The sequence below is a fragment of the Lipotes vexillifer genome, unplaced genomic scaffold (assembly GCF_000442215.2).
Source record: "Lipotes vexillifer unplaced genomic scaffold, Lipotes_vexillifer_v1.1 scaffold1233, whole genome shotgun sequence".
Classification (NCBI taxonomy): Eukaryota; Metazoa; Chordata; class Mammalia; order Artiodactyla; family Lipotidae; genus Lipotes; species Lipotes vexillifer.
This window is the reverse complement of record NW_006782167.1, coordinates 753791-777802: the sequence shown is the minus strand read 5'-3', so window position 1 is coordinate 777802 and position 24012 is coordinate 753791. Positions and strand designations below refer to the sequence as shown.

Here is a 24012-nt window from a genome sequence, read left to right as displayed (position 1 = left end):
TTCCTGCTGGGCAGAAAAGACAGAAATGGGGGTTTGGGACTGCTGAGGTTGCTGAGTCCTTTTGAATCTCTGACTGAGGATTAAGCTGTACATATTTAGGGCAAGATTCTGCAAGGCCTGGCAGAGAACAGTTACTGGGGGCTCTAAGCTGAATGGAGTTCGTGAAGGTCATATAGTGCTGGAAGATGTTTGTGCTCTATCAGAAATAATGAGAAGACCTCACAGATAACCCAGGACTTCAGTTGAGACTCCAGAAATGCAATGCTTTAGGATTAGAGCTCTATTCTAGAGCAAGGCCTCTTTAGACTCTCCCTAAGGAAGCTTAACATAAAGCTTCAACAGGATCAAGCTGACCCACCAGTGAGTTAACTGCCTGCCGAAACAAAACCACAAACTCTTTAAAAGGGAAATAACATCCAGATTCTAAAGTGGCATCCAACATGACTAGAATATAATAAAAAATTATTAGACATGCAAAGAAGCAGGAAAATGTGACATTTAACCAAGAGAGAAAATAATCACTAAGAACAGACTCAGAAAATAGCTGCCATACCAATCCTGGAATGCCTATTCCTTCGACTTATGTGACACAAAAATAAACTTCCTTCACATTAAAAAAAGGACTCAGAAAATAAAATAGATGTTGGAATTATTAGACAAGAATATTGTAATTTGATTAACCACCATCCCCCCCCAATTTGGTGAAAAACAGATTTAAAACCTCACAAACTCCAAGCAGGCTGAATATAAAGAAAACTTATTTAGGCACATCATAGTTGAATGGAAAAAAATACAAAGAATTTATTTTAAAAGAATCTATTAAAAGGAGCCAGAGAAAAAAGGGGAACAAAGATACACAGTATACTGGCTTCTCATGAGAAACCTTAGAGGGTAGAAGACAGTGAAATGACTTCTGAAAGGAAAACAGAACTGTCTACACTGAATTTTATATTCTGTGAAACTCTTCTTCAAAAACAAAGGTGAAGTAAGGACATTTTCAGATAAACAAAAACGGAGAGACCGTGTCATCAGCAGACCTAAACTGCAAGACATACTAGAGGAAGTTCTTCTGGCTGAAGAGAAATGACCATAGATGGTAACTTAGTTCTACAGAAAGGAAAAACAAATCTGGAAATGGTGACTATGTGGGTAAATACAAAACTCTATAAATATTTCCCCCAAAGCTTTTAAAACAAAAAATTATAATACTCTGTTGTGGGGTATATTATACACACACACATGCACACATACCAACATTATAAAAGATGCCTGGGCGGTTTGAATTGTTGCTAGGTTCCTATATTTCATGGGAAAACTCTAAGTAGATTGTGATTAGTTCAAGAGACCTACTAAAACTTAGAACAACCACTGCAAGTGTGACGCAACAAGGTAAAGGCTGACATGCCAATTGAGAGATGAAAATAGAATACTAGAAAATATACAATTAATAACAAGAAGGTGGGAAAGGAAGAGCAGAGGAACAAAAAAGAGATGAAGCCAATAGAAAACAAATAGCAAAACAGTGGTGCTAAATCCAACCATATCAATAATTACATTAAGTGTAATGACCTAAAAATTTCAATTAACAGGCAAAGTTGTTAGATGTGGAAAAGTAAGTTTCTACTATATGCTGTCTATAAGAGAAGAAATTTGAATCCAAAGAAGCAAATAGGTTGGATGTGAAAGGGTGGAAAAAGATGGACAATGCAAAAAGTAGGAATAGTGAACCTGGAAGAAAAGGCAATAGAATTATCAGAAAAAAAGACTTCAAGACAAGGGAGTATTATTAGAAATAAAAATAATTTCATAGTGATAAAATGGCCAATTCATCAGGAAGTTACAGTAATTATAAATGTGTTTGCATCTACTAACAGAGCTTCAAATACTTGATGAAAAATCTGAAAGAACTAAAGGATAAAACAGACAAATCCAAAATCATAGGTGGAGATTTTAACATTCTAAGCTTCAGTAACTGGTAGAACAAATAGACAAAAAAACTGAGAAATCATATAGACGATCTGAACAATACTATCAACCACTCTGAACTAATTGATATTTTATAGAACGTCACACCCAATAATTGAAGAATAAACATATTGTCAATTACACAAGGAACACCCAATAACATAGACCACATTCTACATATAGAACAAGATTTGATGAATTCTAAACAAATGAAATCTTACAGAGTATTTTCTCTGCCCATAATGGAATTAAACTAGATAACAACTTCATTAAGCTATCCAGAGACGACCTAAATATGTGGAAATTAAACAACATACTTCTAAACGACCACTGAGTTGAAGAACAAATCGCAAGAGAAAAATAATTAAAACTGAATGATAATGAAAATGAGGCAGATCAAATTTGTGATTGCAACTGAAGCACTGCTAAGAGGGAAATTTATATCATCAAATGCTTGCATTAGAAAGGAAGAAAGGCTTAAAATCAATACTCTAAGTTTCAACCCTTATAGGCTAGACAAAAAGGAGAAGCAAACTAACCCCAAATTAACTAGAAAGAAAGAAATGATAAAGAACAGAAATTAATAAGCTAGAAAACAGATAAAGAAAATTTAAAAGGTCAAAAGTACAACATTTTATTGTGTTTCAACCCACAGAAAACCCAAAGATAACAACTGTGATTCATTACTGACACTGTGCATGAGATCAACCCAGGAGAACTGCCCCACGGCTACTTCAGTAGGGCTGGAGCTGGTGGCCATTTATAGCTCTTTTCCCTCGTCCAGTCTTGGATGATGAGACACAAGGTTTGCCCTGATCACAACGCAGGGCAGAGCCTTCCTGCACGAAGGGCAGCACTCTGCATTTTTCCTTCTCTTTACCCAGTGCATCAGGGACAGTCATCTTGCATATCTCCAGGCTCTGCAGAGCTAGGTTATGAGGATGCTGCTGCAGGGCCCCACTAGGTTGTGTGGACGAGTTCAGGGTGGTTAGTGCAGTGGATACATTAGGATTCTGTCCTTGGCATCTCCTTCTACCCCCTAGGGGTTTGGTGCGGGATATCAAGTTGTGTGACGACTAAGTGGTGTCACTATTAAGATCGTATTAATTTGACACACTGATACCAGAATGTGACTTGACATGCTCCCCATCCATTAGTTTTAGCTCTTTTGCTATCAGTTTTAACTTCTATCCCTAACTGCAGAAGACACAGCATCTACTGATTGTTCTAATTTCCAAATCACTTCTAGCACCCAAACACACTTCTTGATGCTTTCCCTGTACTGGTGGTATGTGTGTCTGAGAGGCTGGTTATTACCTGCACAAGGGCATGAATCTTAAAGCCAGATTCTTTGAGAAGACTGTAATATTCTTCCATTCGATCATGCTGATCATCCATAGAGAGAAGGCATTCCTTCTTCCCATCTTTTCTCTTAAATATTGGCGACGCCCATGTTTTCATGATGTTTTGAATCTCTTCCACGTTGTCTTTCGTTTTCTGAACTCTTTGTTCAAGATCATGAATACTATTGGTGATCTGAATGACATAATCCCAAATGCCTGTTCCCCAAAAGAGAGAGAATTAATGGAAATAGCTTACAGTGGTAGAGCAAAAGGTCTGGTTGCTATGAAACATAGGGATTTAATACCTGTGGGTTTTATAAGACTTTTCTGCACAGGTTAGTTTGTAATCATCAGAGCCTTTTCCTTCCTAGTTGCAACAAAAAGCCACCCCTTACCATGACCCTGGTTATGGCCTTGGTTATGAGCTCTTTGAAGGTAGGGGTCACGTCCCCTGTATTTCATATTCTCCTCACAGTCCTGCACATGGTGCCCTGTACATGTTAATCAGTCAATGAAAGTTTATTGAATTGCGCTGGAGGATACAAGAAAAGTAAATGCATAGTTCCCTCATTTAAGATGTTTATGGTCCAGTTAAGAAAAGTAAGTAACAATGATAATGTAGTAAAAATCCTCCTCCATGGAGTGCCCAGTATATGCTGGAGACTGCAGGAGAGTTCATGAAAATTCCCCAGAGCATGGCAGCAAAGCTGTCTAAACCTCCCAGGCACGCAGAGGAGGCGGAAGAGGGACGCCGTTCCTCCTTGTCTTCTCTACGTCGGGCGCATATCTGAGAGGACAGACTCGTGCTTCAAACCCAAATCAGATTAACTGGGGAATGAAGTGAGGTTCTACCAACTTTATTAGAGTCTTGACTCCCAACCTTTCCCCAGACCCCAGGTGGTCTCCTGTTACCTTCTGTTTTCCAGCTCAGAGTCTCCTCTGCAGCTCTCAAGCAGAGATCGATATTTTGCAGCTCTTCCTGCACTAATGGAAATTCCACCTCTAGCAGAGTTTTCATAACCTTGTTGTACCAATTTGCCATCAGCTCCAATTTAGCCACAAGCTGCCGACAGAATTCCCTGGAGGAGAGCATGGCTGCTGCTGTCTCAGGGATGTGCGTCATCTGCTGGGGTTGAAGATCACTCATTTCTTTCAGCACGGAAGTCAGCTGGAGAAAAGAATCGACATAAGTGGCTGTAGTTCAGTGGCAGCAAATAGCAGCCGTATCAATCGGGACTGGGAAACCTCAGGGGCCCAAGGGCTCCAGTGGCTCTGGGCCAGCTCTTCGTTGCTGCCCGGATAACCCTACTCAGGGTTAAGACAAATTCTAATCCTTTAGCAGGGAAATGACCTTAGCCTCCGAGTTTATATTGAAATAAGCTCAAGATAGATATTAAAAATTTAAATGTAAAAAATGAAAACAAAAAATGTGGACGATTTATATAATATTGAAGTAGAGAAGATCATTCCAAATGTACAACCAGAAAATAAAGATAAAATTTATATGCATAAAATATCACACATATAATAAAATGCCACACTTCAACAATAAAAATATTTGCAGCAGATTTCTTAATATCTGACAGATATTTCACAGTCTGACAAATTCACAGGAAAAGAGAGCACTTTCACTCAAAAGTGGGCAACGGATATGAATAAGCAATTCATAGGAGAAGAAACATAAATGTCCAATGAACACAAGAAAAACTTTCTACTTTACTAGCGGTCAAATAAATGCAAATTAAAACAACATTGAGATATTACATATTTTTTGGTTCAACAGGTTAGAAGTGATTTGAAGACATGAATGATATCTTGCTGGCAGGAGAATGCCTGAGTTACATCTTTCTGAAGAGCAAATTGATAAAATACACTAAAACTCTCAAAATGTGAGCACCCTTTAGCCCATCAATCCCCTTTCTAGGCATTGATCCCAAAGAAATACGGTGCAATAATAACTAAAGATGCTTATTGTAGCATTATTTATAACATATTTTATCCAAATATAAGATGCCATTAATGGTAAGATTCAGTAGTATTTTATGTGAGAAATTTTATGTCAGTAGTATTTTATGTCAGATTCAGAAATATTTTAGTATTTCACCTAAGGAAGAAAAAAATGTGGTTTATTTAACTATAAACACATGCTATTTTCAGAGATATTAAGATATAAAAAACCCGTGTGTGTCCTAGAATCAATGAAATACAGATGATAAAACTAGAAAATATTTAAATGCCCAACAGAAAATTTTAAATAAATTATTTAATATATAACAAATTACTAAATATATATCTATATATGTTTCTAACCCATACAATTCTTATCCTGGTCAAATCTTTGATCATGTCCCTCTAGAATGACAAATGTGTTACTGTTCATTCTTCATAGCGTAGCTGTTGCCACTTTGCTTGAGGTTGGAAGCCAAGGGATATTCGTAGCCCTTCTCTGACTTGTGTTTGTAGTCGTCTCCCCCTGACTCACATTATAATTTAGGTATGTATCTCCCTCCCCTTTTCTTTTCTCACCCCTTTCCTCTCCCTCCTTTCCCTTCTATCACTTACAAACACCTGTGAAGCACCCACCATGTGCTGCACGTGGAAGCAGACAGAGTCCTTGTCCTCGGAGCATATAGACGAGGGCCCATCTTCAATACTGTCTTACACCAAGGACTTAATTACTACAATTATACCATCTGGACTGCAGCCTAGTTGGTAATCCAGGTACTCAATTCTTTGGGCATTTAATATTCAATATTGCTCAAAGCGAATGCTGATAAAATTACTCCAAGGATTTAATGAGTTCAACCCCAGACTCATGTCTTGCCAAAGTGAAGAAACGAACCCTCCAACTCCCTTTGTTGACTTTTATTCTAGGGGGAATTGATGTTCTACTTAAACTGGAATTATCTCAAAAGAAACCAATATTCTGTCAGCTTAGCTTTCACCTCTTCCTATGCTACATTCCTATGGAACATGCCTTCAAGACAGAACTAGGAGACTGCCTTTAGCTCGGTGTGGCCAATACCTTTCTTCAATTTTTAAGCTGAATGATGTACATCCTGATGTGGGCTTGCTTTTGGTTATAGTTTTCTCCAGCATTAAGCTTTCCATGGCTGCTACAGCCCACTGGTCTTCTACCCTTTCTATTTAAAGCAGGGTTTCTCAACCTCAGAACCATTGACAGTTTTGGACAAAAAACTCTTTGCTATGGGGTGCTGTTCTGTTCATTGTAGGAAGTTTGTATCTACTTACACCATGTGCTACTGGCACCCCCTTCACGTTTGACAACCAAAAATGTCTCCATTTTGGGGACAAAATTGCCTTGGTTGAGAACCAATAATCTAGTCTCATTTCCAAAGCTACTACTTGGAGATTTATCATATGCTACCTAATGAAACTAGACTTTTGCACGTTGAGATTCTGGCTTCTAACTAGCTTGTGGGCTCTTGGGAGTCAGGAACCAGGTCTTACACTTGATTGGCCCTCTAGCATCTAGTCAACAGCCTTCACCTGCAGTGTGTATTCAAGGTAGGCCCAGTTGACTATGGTACCAAACGGTATCACTATGCTACCAAGTGATATTTTGCAATATTTTCTGTTGTGCAAAATCAAAGCAAATATACTGGGCTGACCCTGGAGAAAAATGTGAACAGTGGACAACTTAAGAAAACACTACACCCTAAGATTTATCCCAAAAAAGAAATCCAGGGTGCAAGTTCTTTTGAGCAGCTTTTGCATATTCCTATAGAAAAGACTTTTTGCCTTTGAAATCAGCAGAGTCAAATGAAACTCTTCAGAAACCAAGAGGAAGTTACTGCCTTTGGACTTACCTGTGGGCTAAAGTTGACAGTGATCTGCTTTGTCTCTGGATCACGTTTCAGAAGTGGCCGGGAAAGGTTGTACTGCGACTCCTCTGATACTGTTTGACACCAGTCCTCGTAGAGTCTTGTCTCATACCTGTGAGGATCAGAGATGATGGTCACCTCATGAGCACCCTCCCAGCTCCCCAATGCCTGGCAATGATTAACTGAAGATACATCTTTCTATATATAGATATATATAACATAAATGACATAGCTATATATGTATATATATATAACATCTCTATAGCTACCTATCTATCTAATCCAACCATGCATCTATCTATCTTTAATATGTATATCTCAGGAACTGAAGATGCTATTAGTAAAATACCTGAATACATTCTTAAGTCAGAGTCATTGACTCAGCCAGGCAAGTCAGCTCCTGCAGGTAACCCCTCATTTTCTAAAGGTGGCAAAGCTTAAATCAGAGGAGAGTAGAAAGAGAGACCCCATGCGATCTTCTGGGAGGATAAGGGAAGTGGTGATTAGTTTCAGTAAATGTTGGACGAATTTATCAGGTTAAGATTTGTTCTCATGCTAATCTTCACGTGGCTCACGGACATTCACTGTTCAGTCATTACACGTTGATGTGTTGGGCTTGGGAGATAAAACGATGAATAAACATCCCATGGTAAAGGCAGCTAGTGGTGCAACCACGGGTCAACAGAGAACGCAGAAAGTACAATCCCAGGCAGATGTACTGGGCATTAGGCTTTGAATGGCAGAGGTAGGTGGGTGGGTGGGGGTGATGAGGAGGATGCCAGGGAGGGCCTCACGGAGGAGGGGCTGAAGCGATGCTTGACTGAGTCTCAGGATGAGCAGCAGCTGGGCAGTGAGAGGGAGTGAGCGTTCCGGGCAGGAGCAGCAGCGTGGACCAAGGTTGAGGCAGGGAGCAGCAGATGGTGTGCTGGGGAGAGTGAGCAGACAGTGCACCTGAGGGAGGAGAGGGCAAGGGCCCAGGCATCAGGGAGCACATTTCGGGTCATGGTAAAAAGGAGCTGGTGGGAGACACTGAGAGGCCTCCCCGACAGGGGATGTGAGGAAAGGGGATTTGGTGACAGTGTGGGCGCTAAGGGGCACAGGTCCAGAGCACAGAGGCTCTTAGGAAGCCACTGCAGCAGTTCAGGCCTGAGAGGCTCTGGTCTCTGGTGAAATGTGGGTGGTGGGTGCAGAGAGGAGGGGACAGATTTGAAGCTCATATTTGGGAAGTCGAAAGGGTAGAACTTGGGTGACCTGGCAGGTGGAGGTGCTGCCTGCTAAGATGTCTCCACAATGCTAAGGGTGATCATAACTATAATCATAATCATAATCTGTACGGTGCTCCTCTTCTGAATCAGGAGAATATTACAAGGCAAGACACAGACTGTGTCTGGGCCCTGCTCCCCCAAAAGACTGACTGCAGCTTTAAAGAAGGAACAACTATGAACCCATGTAAATTCTTCGTTCGTATGCTTTCTCTGTTAAAGGATGCAGGAAGTATTTTTTAAACTTATTGTCTCTTTGTGCGGCACCAACTGCCAATTTCTGCTTAGCAAGCAGCTGCTGAGATTTTCCATGACACTGATCTCGGGGTGCCATGAGGAGCGCCCCCACTTCTAGCTCTGCCAAGTTCACATTCCCAACAAAACTGCACTGGAAAAGTGCTCATTTCCAGACTAGAGCTGCATTGCCCGGAGCCCTGCTGTTTGCAGCCCTGAAGCACTGTACTCACAGATATTGTGGTTATAACATAAAACACAGAGCGACACTTCACTGCCACTGAGAAATGTGCACAAACTCAGAACTGCAGAAGGCATGGTGGGGGCTCTGCATTTGCAGAACGATCCAGTCCCGGAAACTGCTTACTTTTCCAGCAATGAGAGCATTTCTTCATATTTTTGTATCATGCGCTTTCCTTCGGCAGATTCCATGCAACTACCCATACAAAAGAGAGGGAAAAAATGACATCGAATTAGAAGAAGTGAAAATAATGATCTGAGTAACAAACTGCAGCCTATAAAGAGGAGACTGAATAGCTTCCCGGGCAAGTTTCCAAAGGCCCCTAAATGAGCCTGCACTCTTCTTCCTTAACATCTGCCACCGGCCACTAGAGGGCATCTGCACTTTCCCAAATGCAGTCAGCGCCCAGGTGACAGGACAGCCCCTACCCACCAGGGCTCCGCCAACCCCCTCACCCTGGCTGAGCCAGTCTTGCGTGTGTAAAATGAAGTCCTTCAAAAACCAGGAGGGAAATTGAGACATGCAAGAAAAATTCTAGGTGTTGCAGTTTTCTGTATTCAAGAACAAAACTGTATGTAATGTTATACATTATAACAAAAACTATATAACATATGTGTATATATGTATATAACAGTGCACATATAAATAGCAATATATATATATATATATACATCCCACACACATATACAAATATTGTCATATACATAACAACCTGTATGTATATATTCCCCTTCTCTGAAATCCATCTAGGGCACGTGATGAGAAATATTCTGCCTCATTACTCATTGCCACATTTATATGAGGTTCCCTCCCACCTCTTATGTCCCCAAACTTGAGCACACAAAATGCACATACATGCACACAGACACACACATGCACACACTTGTATGCTCACATGCGCAGACACTCGCTCGGAGGCTCCCCTGGGTCCACTGAGGACCACGGAGGCATCCTGGCCACACCTGCTCCCCGCTTTTGACACTTCTCTACAGCACAAAGTGAAGAGTCCAGGTCCTGGGAAAGTGGGTGAAGTATCTGTAATCTTCAGAAACCTTCGCACTAACTGTGCTGGAGGATCTTGTTTGTTCTGCTAGCAAAACGAGGCAGCTTATTGCAAAGATTCTTTAAAACCCATTTGCTCTTTAAATCTTCACAGGCTCCCCGGAGCTTCGAGCTTTGAATTAAGCCCTCACGCCTGCAGAGAAAGCATTGGATTTCCTGGAGTTTTTCCCAGTCGCTCGGTCCTCTTGCCTCGTGAAGGAGCAGAGGTGTCTGCAGGACAGTGAGGACAAGCCCTGACCCCAGATCTCAGTTTCTACCTGGAAAAGAATGAGGCTAGAGGAGAAAGTGGCTTCTGCACCTCGGCCCCTGGGACTTGCCTGGGAGGCTTGAGAAGTCACAGGAATAAGTGCATCAAACCCCCTGCGGGTTCTATTTCACTTCATGGCGAGGAATCAAAACCATTTTACTAACAAATTCATAAATATATTACAGAGTATACATGAGAATGTGAACTTCCATGGGAACTGTGGAGGACGTGGTGGGGTGCCATTCAGACACCCTCTCAGGACCACCCCCACCCCCAATCTCCCCCACCAGGAAGGCTGATGAAGTATAGCTGCCTCCCTCTTTGAGAACAGCCTCAGCCAAAGAGACAGAGCTGCTTCCTCACCCAGGGTCAAGCCCCTCCCTGCCCCACAGCACACTTCCACCGACCAGCTGATGTGGGGTACAAAGGCCAGGCAACCCTAAAGGGTCAGACTTCCCCATTGGATGAGCTGAGGCCTACTTGCAACTGTGCTGCAGCTCAGCTTCTCCTCTGCCCGATCCCTCCCCACTCCCTCACAGGTGCGGGTACCAAGAGCATCCCTGTAAATTCCTGCAGGCTGCCTCAGCTCTGCTCCAGGGAGCTGGACCAGGACTGCTTCCTAGAAGCAGCCCTGCCACCCTCCCCGCCCATTCTCATATCTTCTCCCTCCTTCCCTGGGAGGCATGTTTGGGTAGATGGGGGCTCAGCTGGACTCCGGGCCAAGCTTCCTATGGCTGGGGGGGGGGGTCCCCTAGGAGAGCTCTGGGTGAGGACCCCTGAGACCCAGATGCCTGTTCCAGTTCTGTCCTTGCTATCTTTGGACTCCAGGCAGGTCACCTCATTTCTATCTGCCTCAGTTTCTTCACCTGCACAACGAAGAGCTCGCTCAGACAGAGCAGACACTGCAGACGGATCTCCCACTGGGCAGGTCTGACTCACGGGCACGTTTGTTTGATTTGTACGGAGTTTAAGGAAAAGAGGAATACTTGCTGCTTTTAAAGTAAATCTAGATTTCCGGCTTCTCTCCAACAGTAGGGAGATTTCTCACATTGAGTCATTCTTCCTCTTGGCAACACGGGGTGATGTGGTGGAGGCTCCCTTCAGACCACAACCTGGCTATCTTTCATTGTCTTTCTGGCCTTTGAAAGTGGTTAGTCTTTTTAAAAAAAATTGTTTCCAGTTTTATTGAGATGTAACTGATGTAAAGCACTGTGTAAATTTAAGATGTAGAACATGACTCGACTTACATATACTGTAAAATGATCACCACAATGCGTTTAGTTAACATCCATCATCTCATATAGATACGAGAAAAAATGAAAAAACTGTTTCTTTCTCCTTGTGATGAGAACTTTTAGGATCTACTCACTTAACAACTTTTATATATACCATGCAGCCGTGCTAACTACAGCCATCGTGGTACTTGACATCCTCAGTATTTATCTTTTAACTGGAAGTTGGTAAATTTTGACCTTCATCCATTTCCCCCACCCTCCTCCTCAAACCTCACCCCCCATAACCAGATAACCACAAATCTGATCTCTTTTACTATGAGTTTGGTTTTATTTCTTATTTACAGATTCCAGATATAAGTGAGACCGTATAGTATTTGTCTTTCTCTCTCTGCCTTATTTCACTTAGCATAATACCCTCAAGGTCCATCCATGTTGCAAATGGCAGGATTTCCTTCTTTTTTATAGCTGAATAATATTCCATTACATATGTGATATATATATATGTATCACATCTTCATCCACTCATCTATCAATGGACGCTTAGGTTGTTTCCATGTCTTGGCCACTGTAAATAATGCTGCTGTGAACATGTTGTGTTTGCCAAAGTCAGGTGTTTTCAACAAGATGGAGTCTTTAGAAAGAGGGGTCAGAGAAAGCCTGCCCTTCCCCAGGCAGCACCCTCAACAAGGTATTGCAACAGCTCTTCTCTCGCTCTAGCAGCCCAGATGCCTCTAACTAGCTTGGCTTCCAGACTCAGCTGTGAGGCAGGCCAATAGTTTCCAAACCTGGTCACCGTTGGATCATGGGGAGAGTGTGCCAAGGAAGCAGATCCCAGGCACCACCCTGCCCTGAGATCTGGATTTAGTAGGTGGGGGGTGAGGGCTGGTAATCTGAACCATTAGCAAGCACCTGGGATTTCTAATACATGAGGCCCTCACACCACATTTCAGGAAACGCTGGGCTTCATTATTCTCCAGCAGCCTCAGTAGTAAAGAGCCGCCTTGTCAGAGGAGATGTGTGGAGGAATCCAAAGAGCTTGAAAACCCTGACTCATTTTCCCCTGGAAATGAGGACTCTGCTGGAGCAAAAGGAGCCAGCCTGTGTCCAGTAAGCCTCACCTGACACCAAGGAACCCACTCTTCAATCCAAATGTATCCATCTCATTAATGCTTGGCCAGTAGTACCTGGTTGCTATGAACTGAATGTCTGTGTCCTCCCCAAATCCATATGTTGAAGCCTAAGGTGGTGCCTTGGGAAGTGATTAGGTCATGAGGGTGGAGTACTCATGAATGGGATGACTGCCTGTATAAAAGAGACCCCAGACAGCTGCTGAGTCCCTCCTGCTGCATCTGAGGACACAATGGGAAGACAGCCAGCTGAGAGTCAGGAAGCAGGTCCTCTTCAACAGACACCAAATCTGCCAGCACCTTGACTTTGGACTTCCCAGCCTCCAGAACTGTGAGAGAGAGATTTCTGATATTCTTAAGTCACCCCGTCTATAGTGTTCTGTTACGGCAGCCTGAACGGACTAAGATACTGGCTGATTGCTGGAAATGGAAAGAAAAGAAGATGATTTTTGTGCCTCAAGTAACTGAGTTGTATTGCTACAATATTCGAAGTCCAGAGCGGGAGCAGAAGCCTGAAACAAACCTGCCTTTCAGCAACGAGGTACTCACGGGTGTGTCATGCGTCTGAAGTTGTCGAAGGGACCCTGGATGCGCTGCCTCAGCTCCTGCGCCCAGCGGGGCCTCCCGGCCACAGCGGGCACGTTCTTATGCACGGAGGAGAAGCCTGGGGACAGGGCACAGCAGACTGAAGCGAGGCTCCAGGCCTGAGCCCCACTCTACCCACGAACACTCTCCCACCTCCCACCACTTGCACTTTTTGCCTCATCCACCTCCACCTGCTAAAGTCGCCCTGGGCTTACGCTGAGATGGAAATTCCTGGGATATCACCGAGTTCTGCTAAGGGGGAAGGAAGAGTGCCCTTGGGAAGAACGCTAAACAGCAACAGAGGACAGCCGTTCCCAGCCCAGCTCTGTCACTCACTGGCTTTCTGACTGCACACCTGTGACTTTCAACCCAGCTGCACATCAGCGTCACCTGGGGCTCTTCTAGAAACACTGATGCCTGGGCCCCATCCAAGCCATTCTGATTTGATTGGTCTGCATGGGGCCTTGTCATCAGTATTTTTAGAAAGCACTCAGGGTAATTCTAATTGTACAGTCAGGGTTAAGACACACTGCCTTGGAACATATGTATATATATAACTGATTCACTTCGTTATAAAGCAGAAACTAACACACAATTGTAAAGCACTTATACTCCAATAAAGATGTTAAAAAAAAAAAAAGACACACTGCCTTAAACAGACAACTTAATCTCTCAGGCCCTTAGGTTTTTCACATATAAAATGGGGATAATATCTTCCTCACTTAACTTCCAGGGTTTCTGTGAGAATTCAGTAAGATTATGCATGAGACACAGGCCACGTGGATTACAAAGCCCTTGACCAGAGTTAGCACAGCCTGGGTATTCCTACTTCAGTCCATTCAGTGGGTTTGTCTGCTTATGATCAGTTGTCAAAATTAATAATTGTAAGATTTCATAAAAAAAAAACAACAACTCAGTTTCCAGCTTCTCTGATAAAACTGGGAAATATAGCAACCATCAGCCCCCTTTCTAACTAACTGTAGGAGCTGAATATTGGTCTTGTCCTTTAGTTGACCATGGACCCCACCACTCCCTGATGCCTTACACTCAGCCCAGGTCCAACAATGTCATTTTCTACTTGGCTTCCGTGGTAGGCAAAATTCTAAGATGACACCCAATGACCCTCACCCTTGCATGAGTCTCTCCTCTTTAAGTGTAGGTGGAAACCGAATGTGATGAGATAGCACTCCTGTGATGACGTTACATTATATGGCAAATGGGAGATGACCCTGGGTGGGCCTGACTTAATGAGGTGAGGCCTTGAAGAGAAGAGTTTTCTCTGGTTATTGGCAGAAGGGGAAGTCAGGGATCTGAAGCATGAGAAGGATTCAACATGCCATTACTGGCTCGAAGATGGGGCAGCTATGTGGTTAGGGATGGGAGGGCTTCTAATCTCTGAGAGCAGGCCCTGGCTGACAGCCAACAAGGACACAGAGACCTCAGTCCTGCAGTCACAAGGAACTGGATTCTACCAACAAAAATGAGCTGAAGTAGATTTTTCCCCCAGAGACCCCAGATGAGAACTTGGCCCAGTTGACTGATTTCAGCCTTGAGATTCTGAGTGAAGAACACAGGCACACCAAACTGGGCTGCAGACCTACACAACTGTGAGCTCAAAGATGGATGTTGTTTTAATCCACTAAGGTTGTGATAATTTGTTATGCACAACAGAAATTCAATATGCATCTGAAGGTGTCTGAGTTTTCAAACTCTGCATCCCACTGTGAGAAGTCAGGAGGATGGTCCCTCATAAAGCTGAGGCCAACAGGTTTTTCTGGGATGACTTCCTAAGTGGAAGTCATTCTTAATGACCTCACTATGAAACCTGTTTATAGAAATAGTGGTCCTGTTATGCCATTACTTAAAAACTTTTGAAAATTTCCTGTTGCCTTTATGATGAATTCCAGATTCCCTAATAGGGAACTCAGAGCACTTCATGACCTGGCTCCAAACTCGATGGCTGACCTGATCTCCCTCTATATACCTTGTTTGGCTCAGGCAGGTCTGACTGGTCACCTGCCACACCGTTTCTTGCCTTTGCATCCAAGACCATTGCCTCTTCTCCCTGGCTGTCCATCTCCCCATCTTTCAGGGTCAAGCTCAAGGCCACCATCTCCATAAACTCTTCCTCCCACCTCCCAGCCCAATTCATCTTGTTTTGCTACAGTTCTTTATAACTCTGTTCATGCCAATCGCGTTCCTTGAAGAACCACCTGTTAGGATAAATTATTCTCTCCCTTACCCTGGCCTGCCTCTGCATGTGGTGCCCACAAATTTACCTTGCATATAGCAAGGGCTCAAGAAACATTTGCAAAGCTGAACTGAACTTGTGTTTGACTTTCAAACAGACAAGACAGGGCATCTAAGAATTACAATAACCTCGGTGTGTTACTGCCCTTTGTCAGGCTCCTGCTGGTTCCTCCTTCCAAAAGCATGGTTGATAAGGCACTGGAAGGGATAAGAACCTTTTCTCAGGCATGTACAAATCTACTGTGGAATTGAGGTATGTTAAAGATTAATCAGTGTGGCGACATTGATTGAGGGTCAACTCACACATTACGCTGAGTTCTAAACTGACCCGAGGCAGTGGTCAGGACTTCACTGCTCTGGGTCTGTCTGCCAATCCTGCCCTAGACACAGGGAAATGCACAGTTCAGTGAACTCTTCAATCACCCAAGTCTAGAATTTCAAGCAAGAAGGTTATGCTCTTGGAGAATGCCCTGGATTCACAGCAGACGTGTAACAAATACAGAAGAGTGGCACCCTTTCTGGTAACAGATGTCCCCCATTCAAATGTGATAACAAGCTTACCATGCTCCACCTCCTCCTGGACATGCTGACTGTAGATCATCCTCACGGCATCCAGGTCCTCGCTGAACATGCGGATGAGCACCAGGTACTTATCAGATGTGTCCCGTGCTACCAGTGGTCTCTCCAGGAGGTTTCCTGCTATGTCTAACAGCTACAGAGGAGGCAGAAAAGAAGGGGAAAAGTCACAGATTCAACTTTTCCAAGGTTACAATTATCTTGTATCCTGGTTTTTCCTTCATATGTCTGTCCACAAATGTAAGAGGGTCAAAAAACCGTTACTGTGCAACTGGATGGATAATTATGAATTGGCTGAATATTCATAGTCTGTCCCTCTGGTCTTTGTTTCGGAAGGAGGGATTCCTGTGTGCTGAATGACATACCAGACCCTGCCGTGTTGTAAGAACCTGGGTAGAGGGTTCTTATGAAAATGAAAGATGTCAGAAAGGGTAAGCTGATGTACATCATAAAGACCTAACGCAGATATGGAGGGTGATGACGGAGAAGAAAAATGAAGCTAATAGGCTGGGTGCTGGGGAGAATCTGGTGGGCTCAAATTTGAGAGCGGGGACCAAGAAAGAGTTTCAGGGAGCAGTTGCCCCCAGAAGGCAGTGATTGCAAGGATACTTTGCAGATGTTTCCTGTGCATCGGGAGGGCTCAAATTTGAGAGCGGGGACCAAGAAAGAGTTTCAGGGAGCAGTTGCCCCCAGAAGGCAGTGATTGCAAGGATACTTTGCAGATGTTTCCTGTGCATCGGGAGGGCTCAAATTTGAGAGCGGGGACCAAGAAAGAGTTTCAGGGAGCAGTTGCCCCCAGAAGGCAGTGATTGCAAGGATACTTTGCAGATGTTTCCTGTGCATCGGGAGGGCTCAAATTTGAGAGCGGGGACCAAGAAAAGAGTTTCAGGGAGCAGTTGCCCCCAGAAGGCAGTGATTGCAAGGATACTTTGCAGATGTTTCCTGTGCAACACAACTGCCCTAACCCCTTGGTGGGAGCAGCGGGATCAGAATGTGAAATGCTTTTAATCACCTCCTGGTTGCTGGATTGTGTTTCTCTGATCTTCATGCTACCCTGAGACAAGGTCGTGGAAGACTCGTTATATTTAGGATATAACAATACGTGACTTCTAGGACCACCCAGTCCTCCAACCCCAAATCACCAAGATCTCTGGAGACAGCAGGAAGTAGCCCTCCCTCCATGGAGGCACAAGAGAGCAGGTCTCCACTGAGTTCTGGCTCACACATCCTGCTGAGAGGTACAGAGGTGTGGGCTGAGGGACCTCTGCAGCCAGCCCACACCCTCGGACTCAGGTTCTCTGACCTGGATGTACCCCTTCTGGCCATGTCCACTGAGGCACACCTAGTGGTCAAATGGTCTTACAGAAGTAACAGGGGTATCTGGACTCAGGGGTCCCTACTTCCCCAGCCTGAAAAGGCATTTCTTTGCACGAAATTATATACATTGGAAGCTTTTGTTTTGGCTGAAGGAGGAGGCAAGGGCTTTGATTCCTTGTTGGTGGGATGACCAAAAAGAGAAAACCAAGGAGGCAGAAGGGACCGAATGGTTATGGTTTTCCTACAAGGTCGCACAGACTGGGTGGGTAGCCTCGTTGAGAAGAGGTGTTGGAGCCCCAAGAAGAGGAGTCTGCTCCGTGAGAGCCCTTTGAGACTCCGGGTATGAGCAGTGCTGCTTCAGGACTTGGTAGCAAAGGGTGTGCAGAGTTGGAAAGGTCTCTCGCTGCTTCTGCTCAGAACCCTCCTCCACCACAAAATGCAAAGATTGGGGTGTTTGGAACCCAGACAGATATGCCCTTGGCATAAATGTAGATGCTGTCACGGTGGGGATCATCAGAAGAGCAATAATAAGACCCCCGAAAGCACCTTCCTGGGCAGTTGACATTTTTAAGGGAGACTGTAGACAAGCAGCAAAGACACCATGAGGTCAAAGACAGAGCAACTTTAGAATATATGTGAGATACTTGAAGACGCCCTGAAATCCATGGTGCACAGGGATTTTTGGGAGGGATAGGGCTGGACATCCTCAAGGCAGAAATGGGGTTCCAGCTTCACCAGTTATGAGTGGTAACATCCCAATTAGCCATGACAGTTAATGGCAAAAGGGATTATTTTATAGACACATATAAGCCCTTCTCTTGGAATTAAATACTTGGAGAGAGAAATTCTTCCTGAATTACGGAGTGGTAGGTATTTATTAAAGAATACATGTATATTCTTGAATGAGTTAAATATATATATGCCCAGTGTTCTAGAACAGCATGGTTTCACACATCCTGGGTTTAAGCCTCTTCTGCAATTGTCCCACCAATCACCCAGTCTACGTTTGGACATGTCCAGTTCCTAGAAACTTACCTACGTCTCAAGGAAGTTTATTCCTTCTTTAAATAGCATTAACAGAAAACTCTTTCCTCTACTTGGCTAAACTCTGCCTCCTTGTAACCTGGTTAGTCCTGGTTCTAAACCTTCAGGCTCTACAGAGTAAGTGGCGTCACAGTTTATGGAAGGTCTGTTCTGTTCCACTAAGTCTTCAGGTCTCACAACCCAGATCTCTCATTTCTGTAGACGTTTACCTACTCGTCGTCCTAAACCTCCTCCTCCTGCGCATTTGCGTACCGTCTGATCTAGGCAGCACAGGGCTAGGGCCGGCGTCTTCTTACTTGTTACTTGTGCTTGAGTGGTTTGCTCCAGCCTGAACCAACCTGACGGCAGCGGTTAAACAGCCGCGGTGTTGCAGAGCCATGGATTTAGGATGGTGACCACAGCAGGCTTCTTCACTTTCAATGGGTACTCTACTGATAAGGCCCAAAGAAAGCATTCCAGAAGAAACTCACTCACAAAGCATTTTTACATCGTCCTGTTTGCAGAAAAGCATTAGCTGTCAACTTGAGAAGCCCAGTTCTGCACACTCCCTTGCCCTGGGACACCCATAATACTGCTCTAACAGGAACAATTCCTCTCTGCAGGAACAAAACAGTGGGAAGAGGGCGGGGGGAATAAAGCATGGGGGTGGCTCCCCCTACTTTACAAACCTTGAAGGCGTGCTCCAAACCAGGGGCATCATCAAAGGCCTGAATAAAGACAGTCCCCAGTCTCCGGTCAAGGTCTTCTACTCTCTGATTAAACTCAGAGACATCATTTTCAAATTCCTGAAGAGACATCACGTAGACGTAAGAAAACATGATATTCTGAAGGCCCATCCTGCTGTGCTCTTTACTATGAACATGTGTACTCAAATCGCTTATACCATGGATTTAACTTTCCACAGTTCACCATGGCGTGCCTTAGTTTATCCATGTAGATAGCTACCCTATTACTGCAGCATTTTTTTCCTAGACACTCTAGGCAAAATGGTGCAGAGAGCTGGATGTGAGGTTGCTACGCTGTCCCTCCTGTCTGGGTCCCACCTTCCAGACCCTGAAGCCCCTTCTCTCACCTGCCACCTCAGGCCACTCCAAAAGCTGCCTCAGCAATGGGGCTATTCCATCATTACCCCCTACTTCCCTTCCCCCCACCAAGTGAAAATCCTATTTTTTTCAGTGTAAGCAAAACTGATCTGGCCATTAGGAGGAAAGTAAGCTCATTAAACTAGTATACACTATTTCTTCTAACTACACTTTAATTGCTTAAGACAGCGGCTAGCTATTGTTCCTAAGGTTGCCAAATTCAGCAAATAAAAATACAAGACACCCAGTTAAATATAATTTCAGATCAATAGTAAGTTTTCTATAAGCATGTCCCTTTAATAAGCATGTCCCAATTATTGTATTTTATCTGGCAACCCAAAGTGTGCCCTTTCTTCGAATGTAGCAATTTCCAGAGAAACTTTGTTAACTCAAATCTCTGATTTGTGGAATTGTTATTTCTTATTATTGCCTTACAGTAGCTATGCATATTTTTATGAAAAGACAAAGAAAAGTAGGAAAATGTAGTAGTATTTTTCTACTTCCCAAACCCAACCTTATTAGCACTGTAATATGTTTCCCTGTGCATAGGATTTTGTTTTGCTTTATCACATGGTAGCAAACATATGGTATATATCTTGCTTTGTACTCCAACTCTTTTTTTTTTACTTTAGACTAATGGAATTTTTAGAAAGTGACATTTCCTGGGTTTGGCCAACTAAGATCCCCCTAGACATTGGAGGATGCTCAGAGCAGATTCTTGCTGAATTTCTCTCTCCTTTTCCCTCAAATACTCTCAAAATTCCTTCTCCAGCAATTCAGCCATTCCCTTCTCAGGGAACTCCATTCCTTACTCCAGTACTGACTCTTTTGCTTCTTTCTGTTTCCTGCAGGCTTGGACTCACAGGTCTCAGCTCTCCTGAGCTACAGGTTAGATATGGGCTCCTGTGTCCCGATCCTGGAAAATGCAGCTCTAACCCTTTCCTCATCTTAAGTATTTCCTTGGGAACCAGGGTCTGAATGGAAAACTAGGCTACTGCGTCACTCACCCCTCCCCAGACCACTAATGAAATTCTGCCCACGTGTGTCTGGCCTTCACCTAGCAGTCACTGCTCAAAGCTTAAAGCTCTGGGAGCTGCAGGGCAGCCACAGCCTCCACCAATCATCCCAACCCCACCTCAGCATCTCTGAAACCCTGCATATCATCTGCTTGGAGAAGTCAGCAGTTGGAAGAGGCCCTCCCCTGATCTTTCTCCTGACACAAGAATAATTAAGAGCGGTCTCTGCCGATCAAACCATGGGGACCACAGAGCCAAAGAAAATGCACAGGGAAAATGCAAGTAAATACCCAGACCCTACAGGCTACAGGCATCTGAGAAAGAGACAAACTTGCAAGTTAGCTCTTCCAAGCTCTACCATGCTTTGAGGGTCCAAGCAGTCATAGGAAGACTCTGAGAAGACCCTGTACATCTCTTGAAACTCGTTGTACATCCGCTGGGCCTACTGGCTCAGAGCACTCCCTCTGATGCCACTAAACTCAAGCTTTCCCAATTTGTGGAAATCCAAAGTTGTCTTCAGAAGATCCTATAAAGACAATTTGCAATAGAGTTAAAATAATAATGATGATGATAACAACATCAGATGACACTCAAATTAGTATGGGAAGGGCTGGAAATTATATGGGGGTGGGTGGCTGCTTAGGAAAATGTGAAGGCTGGTTAGTTTTGTAACCTTATTATTAGATTGGGTTGGTATAAATAACTCTTTGTGAGACTCGATAACGAAGAGAAAATTCCGATAAATACAATTAACATACACACACAAATCAAATTTATGCTTCAGCCTCTTTCCGTGTTCTCTAACAAATAAAATATAATAATAACATTATCTACATGGCTGGTGGCTTTATACCCATTTAAAAAATTAATTTCAAATGGACCATGTTATGTGGTTCTAGAATGACAGGTATTTTGGAGGATATTGACAGGAAAGCGGATCCTCCAAACAGTCCTGAGGACAAGCTCAGAGGTGGCACCAACATTCTCACCAATGACTTCTGCTAAGAAAAGACATCTGTGGGGCATCCTTGCCGGGCGTACATGCTGCGGTAGACCCTGTGGCCGGCTGGGTGGTGGTGGGCGATGACAGCTCTGTGTTGGGACAGTAATAGTGAGAGTGAATCAAGTCAATGCGGGCTTAGGATGTAGGCCAGTGCCGGGCACACAGTAAATAGGCAGTGAGTGTGCATTACTGTCACTGTTGATGTGGCAGTATCCCAGCTGTGCTCAGGATTAAGTGACAGGTGACAATACAATCTAGAGCCCTGGGGAGGGCAGGACCCTGCCCGAGTCTATCAAAGATGCTTCACCTCTGATAGGATGGACGCCTTCAGGACACGTCTAATGTGACAGACTGTACTTACCTCTCATGAGAACTCATCGAAAATCAAAAAACCTCCAAACCAAGACATTCTCCCTGTTATCCCTTCCAATCTGTGTGCTTACCTCTTCAACAGGAAAGAGGGAAATTAAGGTACCTTTGTGTCATTTTGGCAAACATGTAGTGTGGACCCCTGGGAGCCGGCTCTCTATCCAGAGGAGGTTTGGAAGTAAAGAAAAGGGAACACTGACATGAGGCTGGAAACCCAGCAGGCCCTGGCACCATTTCAGGGAATTCCCACTGCCACTGGCCACCGCTATGGGCTGACCCATTAGGTAGCACAGGGCTGCCTCTCTCCTTCCTGTCGCTGGGACACCAAGTCCAGCAGCAGAGACAGAGACACTGGGAAGTGCTGAGAAGTGGCTGACTTTCCCTGTGTTGCCAGGTGGGTGCCCATCCATGCAGCCTTGGGCAGCCATCTAAGAACCCTTTTTGCTCAGGTGTGTTCAGGCATGGCTGTGAGCAGGTGGCTGAAGTGGGAGAGGAAAGGAGGAGGAAGAACCAGCCAAGGGAAGGAAGACATACACCCAAACCAGGAGATCTTGCCAACGATGGGGAAATGGGGCAGTCTTTATTTAAACACACGTTCAACTTTGAAAACAGCAGTCAATTTGATTTAAATGAAATAGACTTAAATAGTAATTCAAGTCATTCAAAAAGTGCTTAGTTGCTGTCAGTGTGATAGGAGAAACATATTTGTGCAGTGGAATGTCACCTGGGTATCCATTTTTCATAATTCTGTGGATGTCAATTTCAATTTTTAGGAAATACCCTCTAACCATTTTATTTATTTTTTAACATTTTTATTGAAGTATAATTGCTTTACAATGTTGTGTTAGTTTCTGCTGTATAACAAAGTGAACCACCTATATGTATACATATATCCCCATATCCCCTCCCTTCTAACCATTTTAAAAGGCAGATGCATCTCGATGCATTTGATTACATCGGAAAACTAGATGATGATTTTGTCATACTATTTTATTTCTCAAGAATTCTTGAAGCATGGTCCCAGGTGGTCACTGCAAGGTGTTTTATCTCCAATCTAACAGGCAAATCATAGGTATTAGAAGAATTCTTACATAATCATTCTATTTTTAGAGAAACTCTGGTCACCCAAAACAATGGATATTTGCATTGCTTTACTTAACAAATACACGATGGTCAATACATTTATTTAGGGTTCAACTCCAGGTCTTAAACCTTTCCTTACCCCGCCCCCAATAAAAAGAACCTCCCACCCCACTTTTCTCCTGCACTTTCTATGCCCTTCCCCTGCGTAAGCTTTCTTTAGAACTCTTATAATACTCTGGCATTATAATACACTATTTGGGATTATATTACGTTATTTTCTATCCATCTTTCTCAGTAGGTTGTAAACACCCCAGAGGTCCCACTGTATTTTCAGCCCCTGGAAGAGTCCCAGATGCTGAAGAAATATTTACTGAATGAATGAAGACGTGATCTTTGACCTTTGACTTAGCGACAGCACCCCCAGGAGAAGGTGACGGGGTGGTAGAGACTCTAGGAACATTGGACTCAGAGCAATTGGAGAAAATAAGGAGAATTAGACAAGAGCAGAGAATTAGAAAGCAAGGCCAAACTGTGTCTTTAAATGTTTGAAGGGCTTTGGTCAAATGCAAGGCAGAATCTTGCATGGTCCTGCTCTGAGGGCAAAACTAAGGCAAATGAGTGAACGGGACCCAGGAGATTTGGTGTCAAGTTGTAGGTTGAACTTATAAAATTTCTTATACTTGACCATTCTGACCTACAAGAAATAGCAATTTCATGTGGTTCCACTCCATAAAACAGAACCATCTCATGCCCGAAAGGCCCAACCATAGACTGGGCTGCTAAGACAGGTAGTGAGCTCTCCATCTCTGGGTGGATTTTAGAAGTTTGACATTACGGAGGTATCGTGAAGAAGATTAGTGCATCAGGTGGGAAGTTGTCTTACCACCGTAGTAACAGATTTATAGTAATCATGGTGACTATATCTTTGATTCTTAAAATATTTAAATGTAAGCTCTTTGTTTATTTAGAAGTCCTCACAAAAAAAAGGCCATTAACCAATAAGAGGCTTTAAATTATATTTTTAAAATATCCATTTTTAACCGCCATCATTGTAGACACACGAAATTCATTACACTATATACAGGCTGAAAATGGCAAGTTCAGTGGTAGGACAGAGGGCATAGTG

General features: G+C 43.7%; 1 protein-coding gene across 1 annotated transcript in view; it reads right to left on the bottom strand.

The window, feature by feature from the left end:
- The window catches only part of DNAH9 (dynein axonemal heavy chain 9), a 301371-nt gene that overhangs the window by 252791 nt on the left and 24568 nt on the right, over positions 1 to 24012 (bottom strand). The window contains 8 exon segments of the mRNA XM_007455019.1: positions 3283 to 3524; positions 4221 to 4476; positions 7139 to 7265; positions 9017 to 9085; positions 13111 to 13225; positions 15958 to 16108; positions 19002 to 19118; positions 20790 to 20957. Coding sequence (XP_007455081.1) covers positions 3283 to 3524; positions 4221 to 4476; positions 7139 to 7265; positions 9017 to 9085; positions 13111 to 13225; positions 15958 to 16108; positions 19002 to 19118; positions 20790 to 20957 — 1245 coding nt within the window.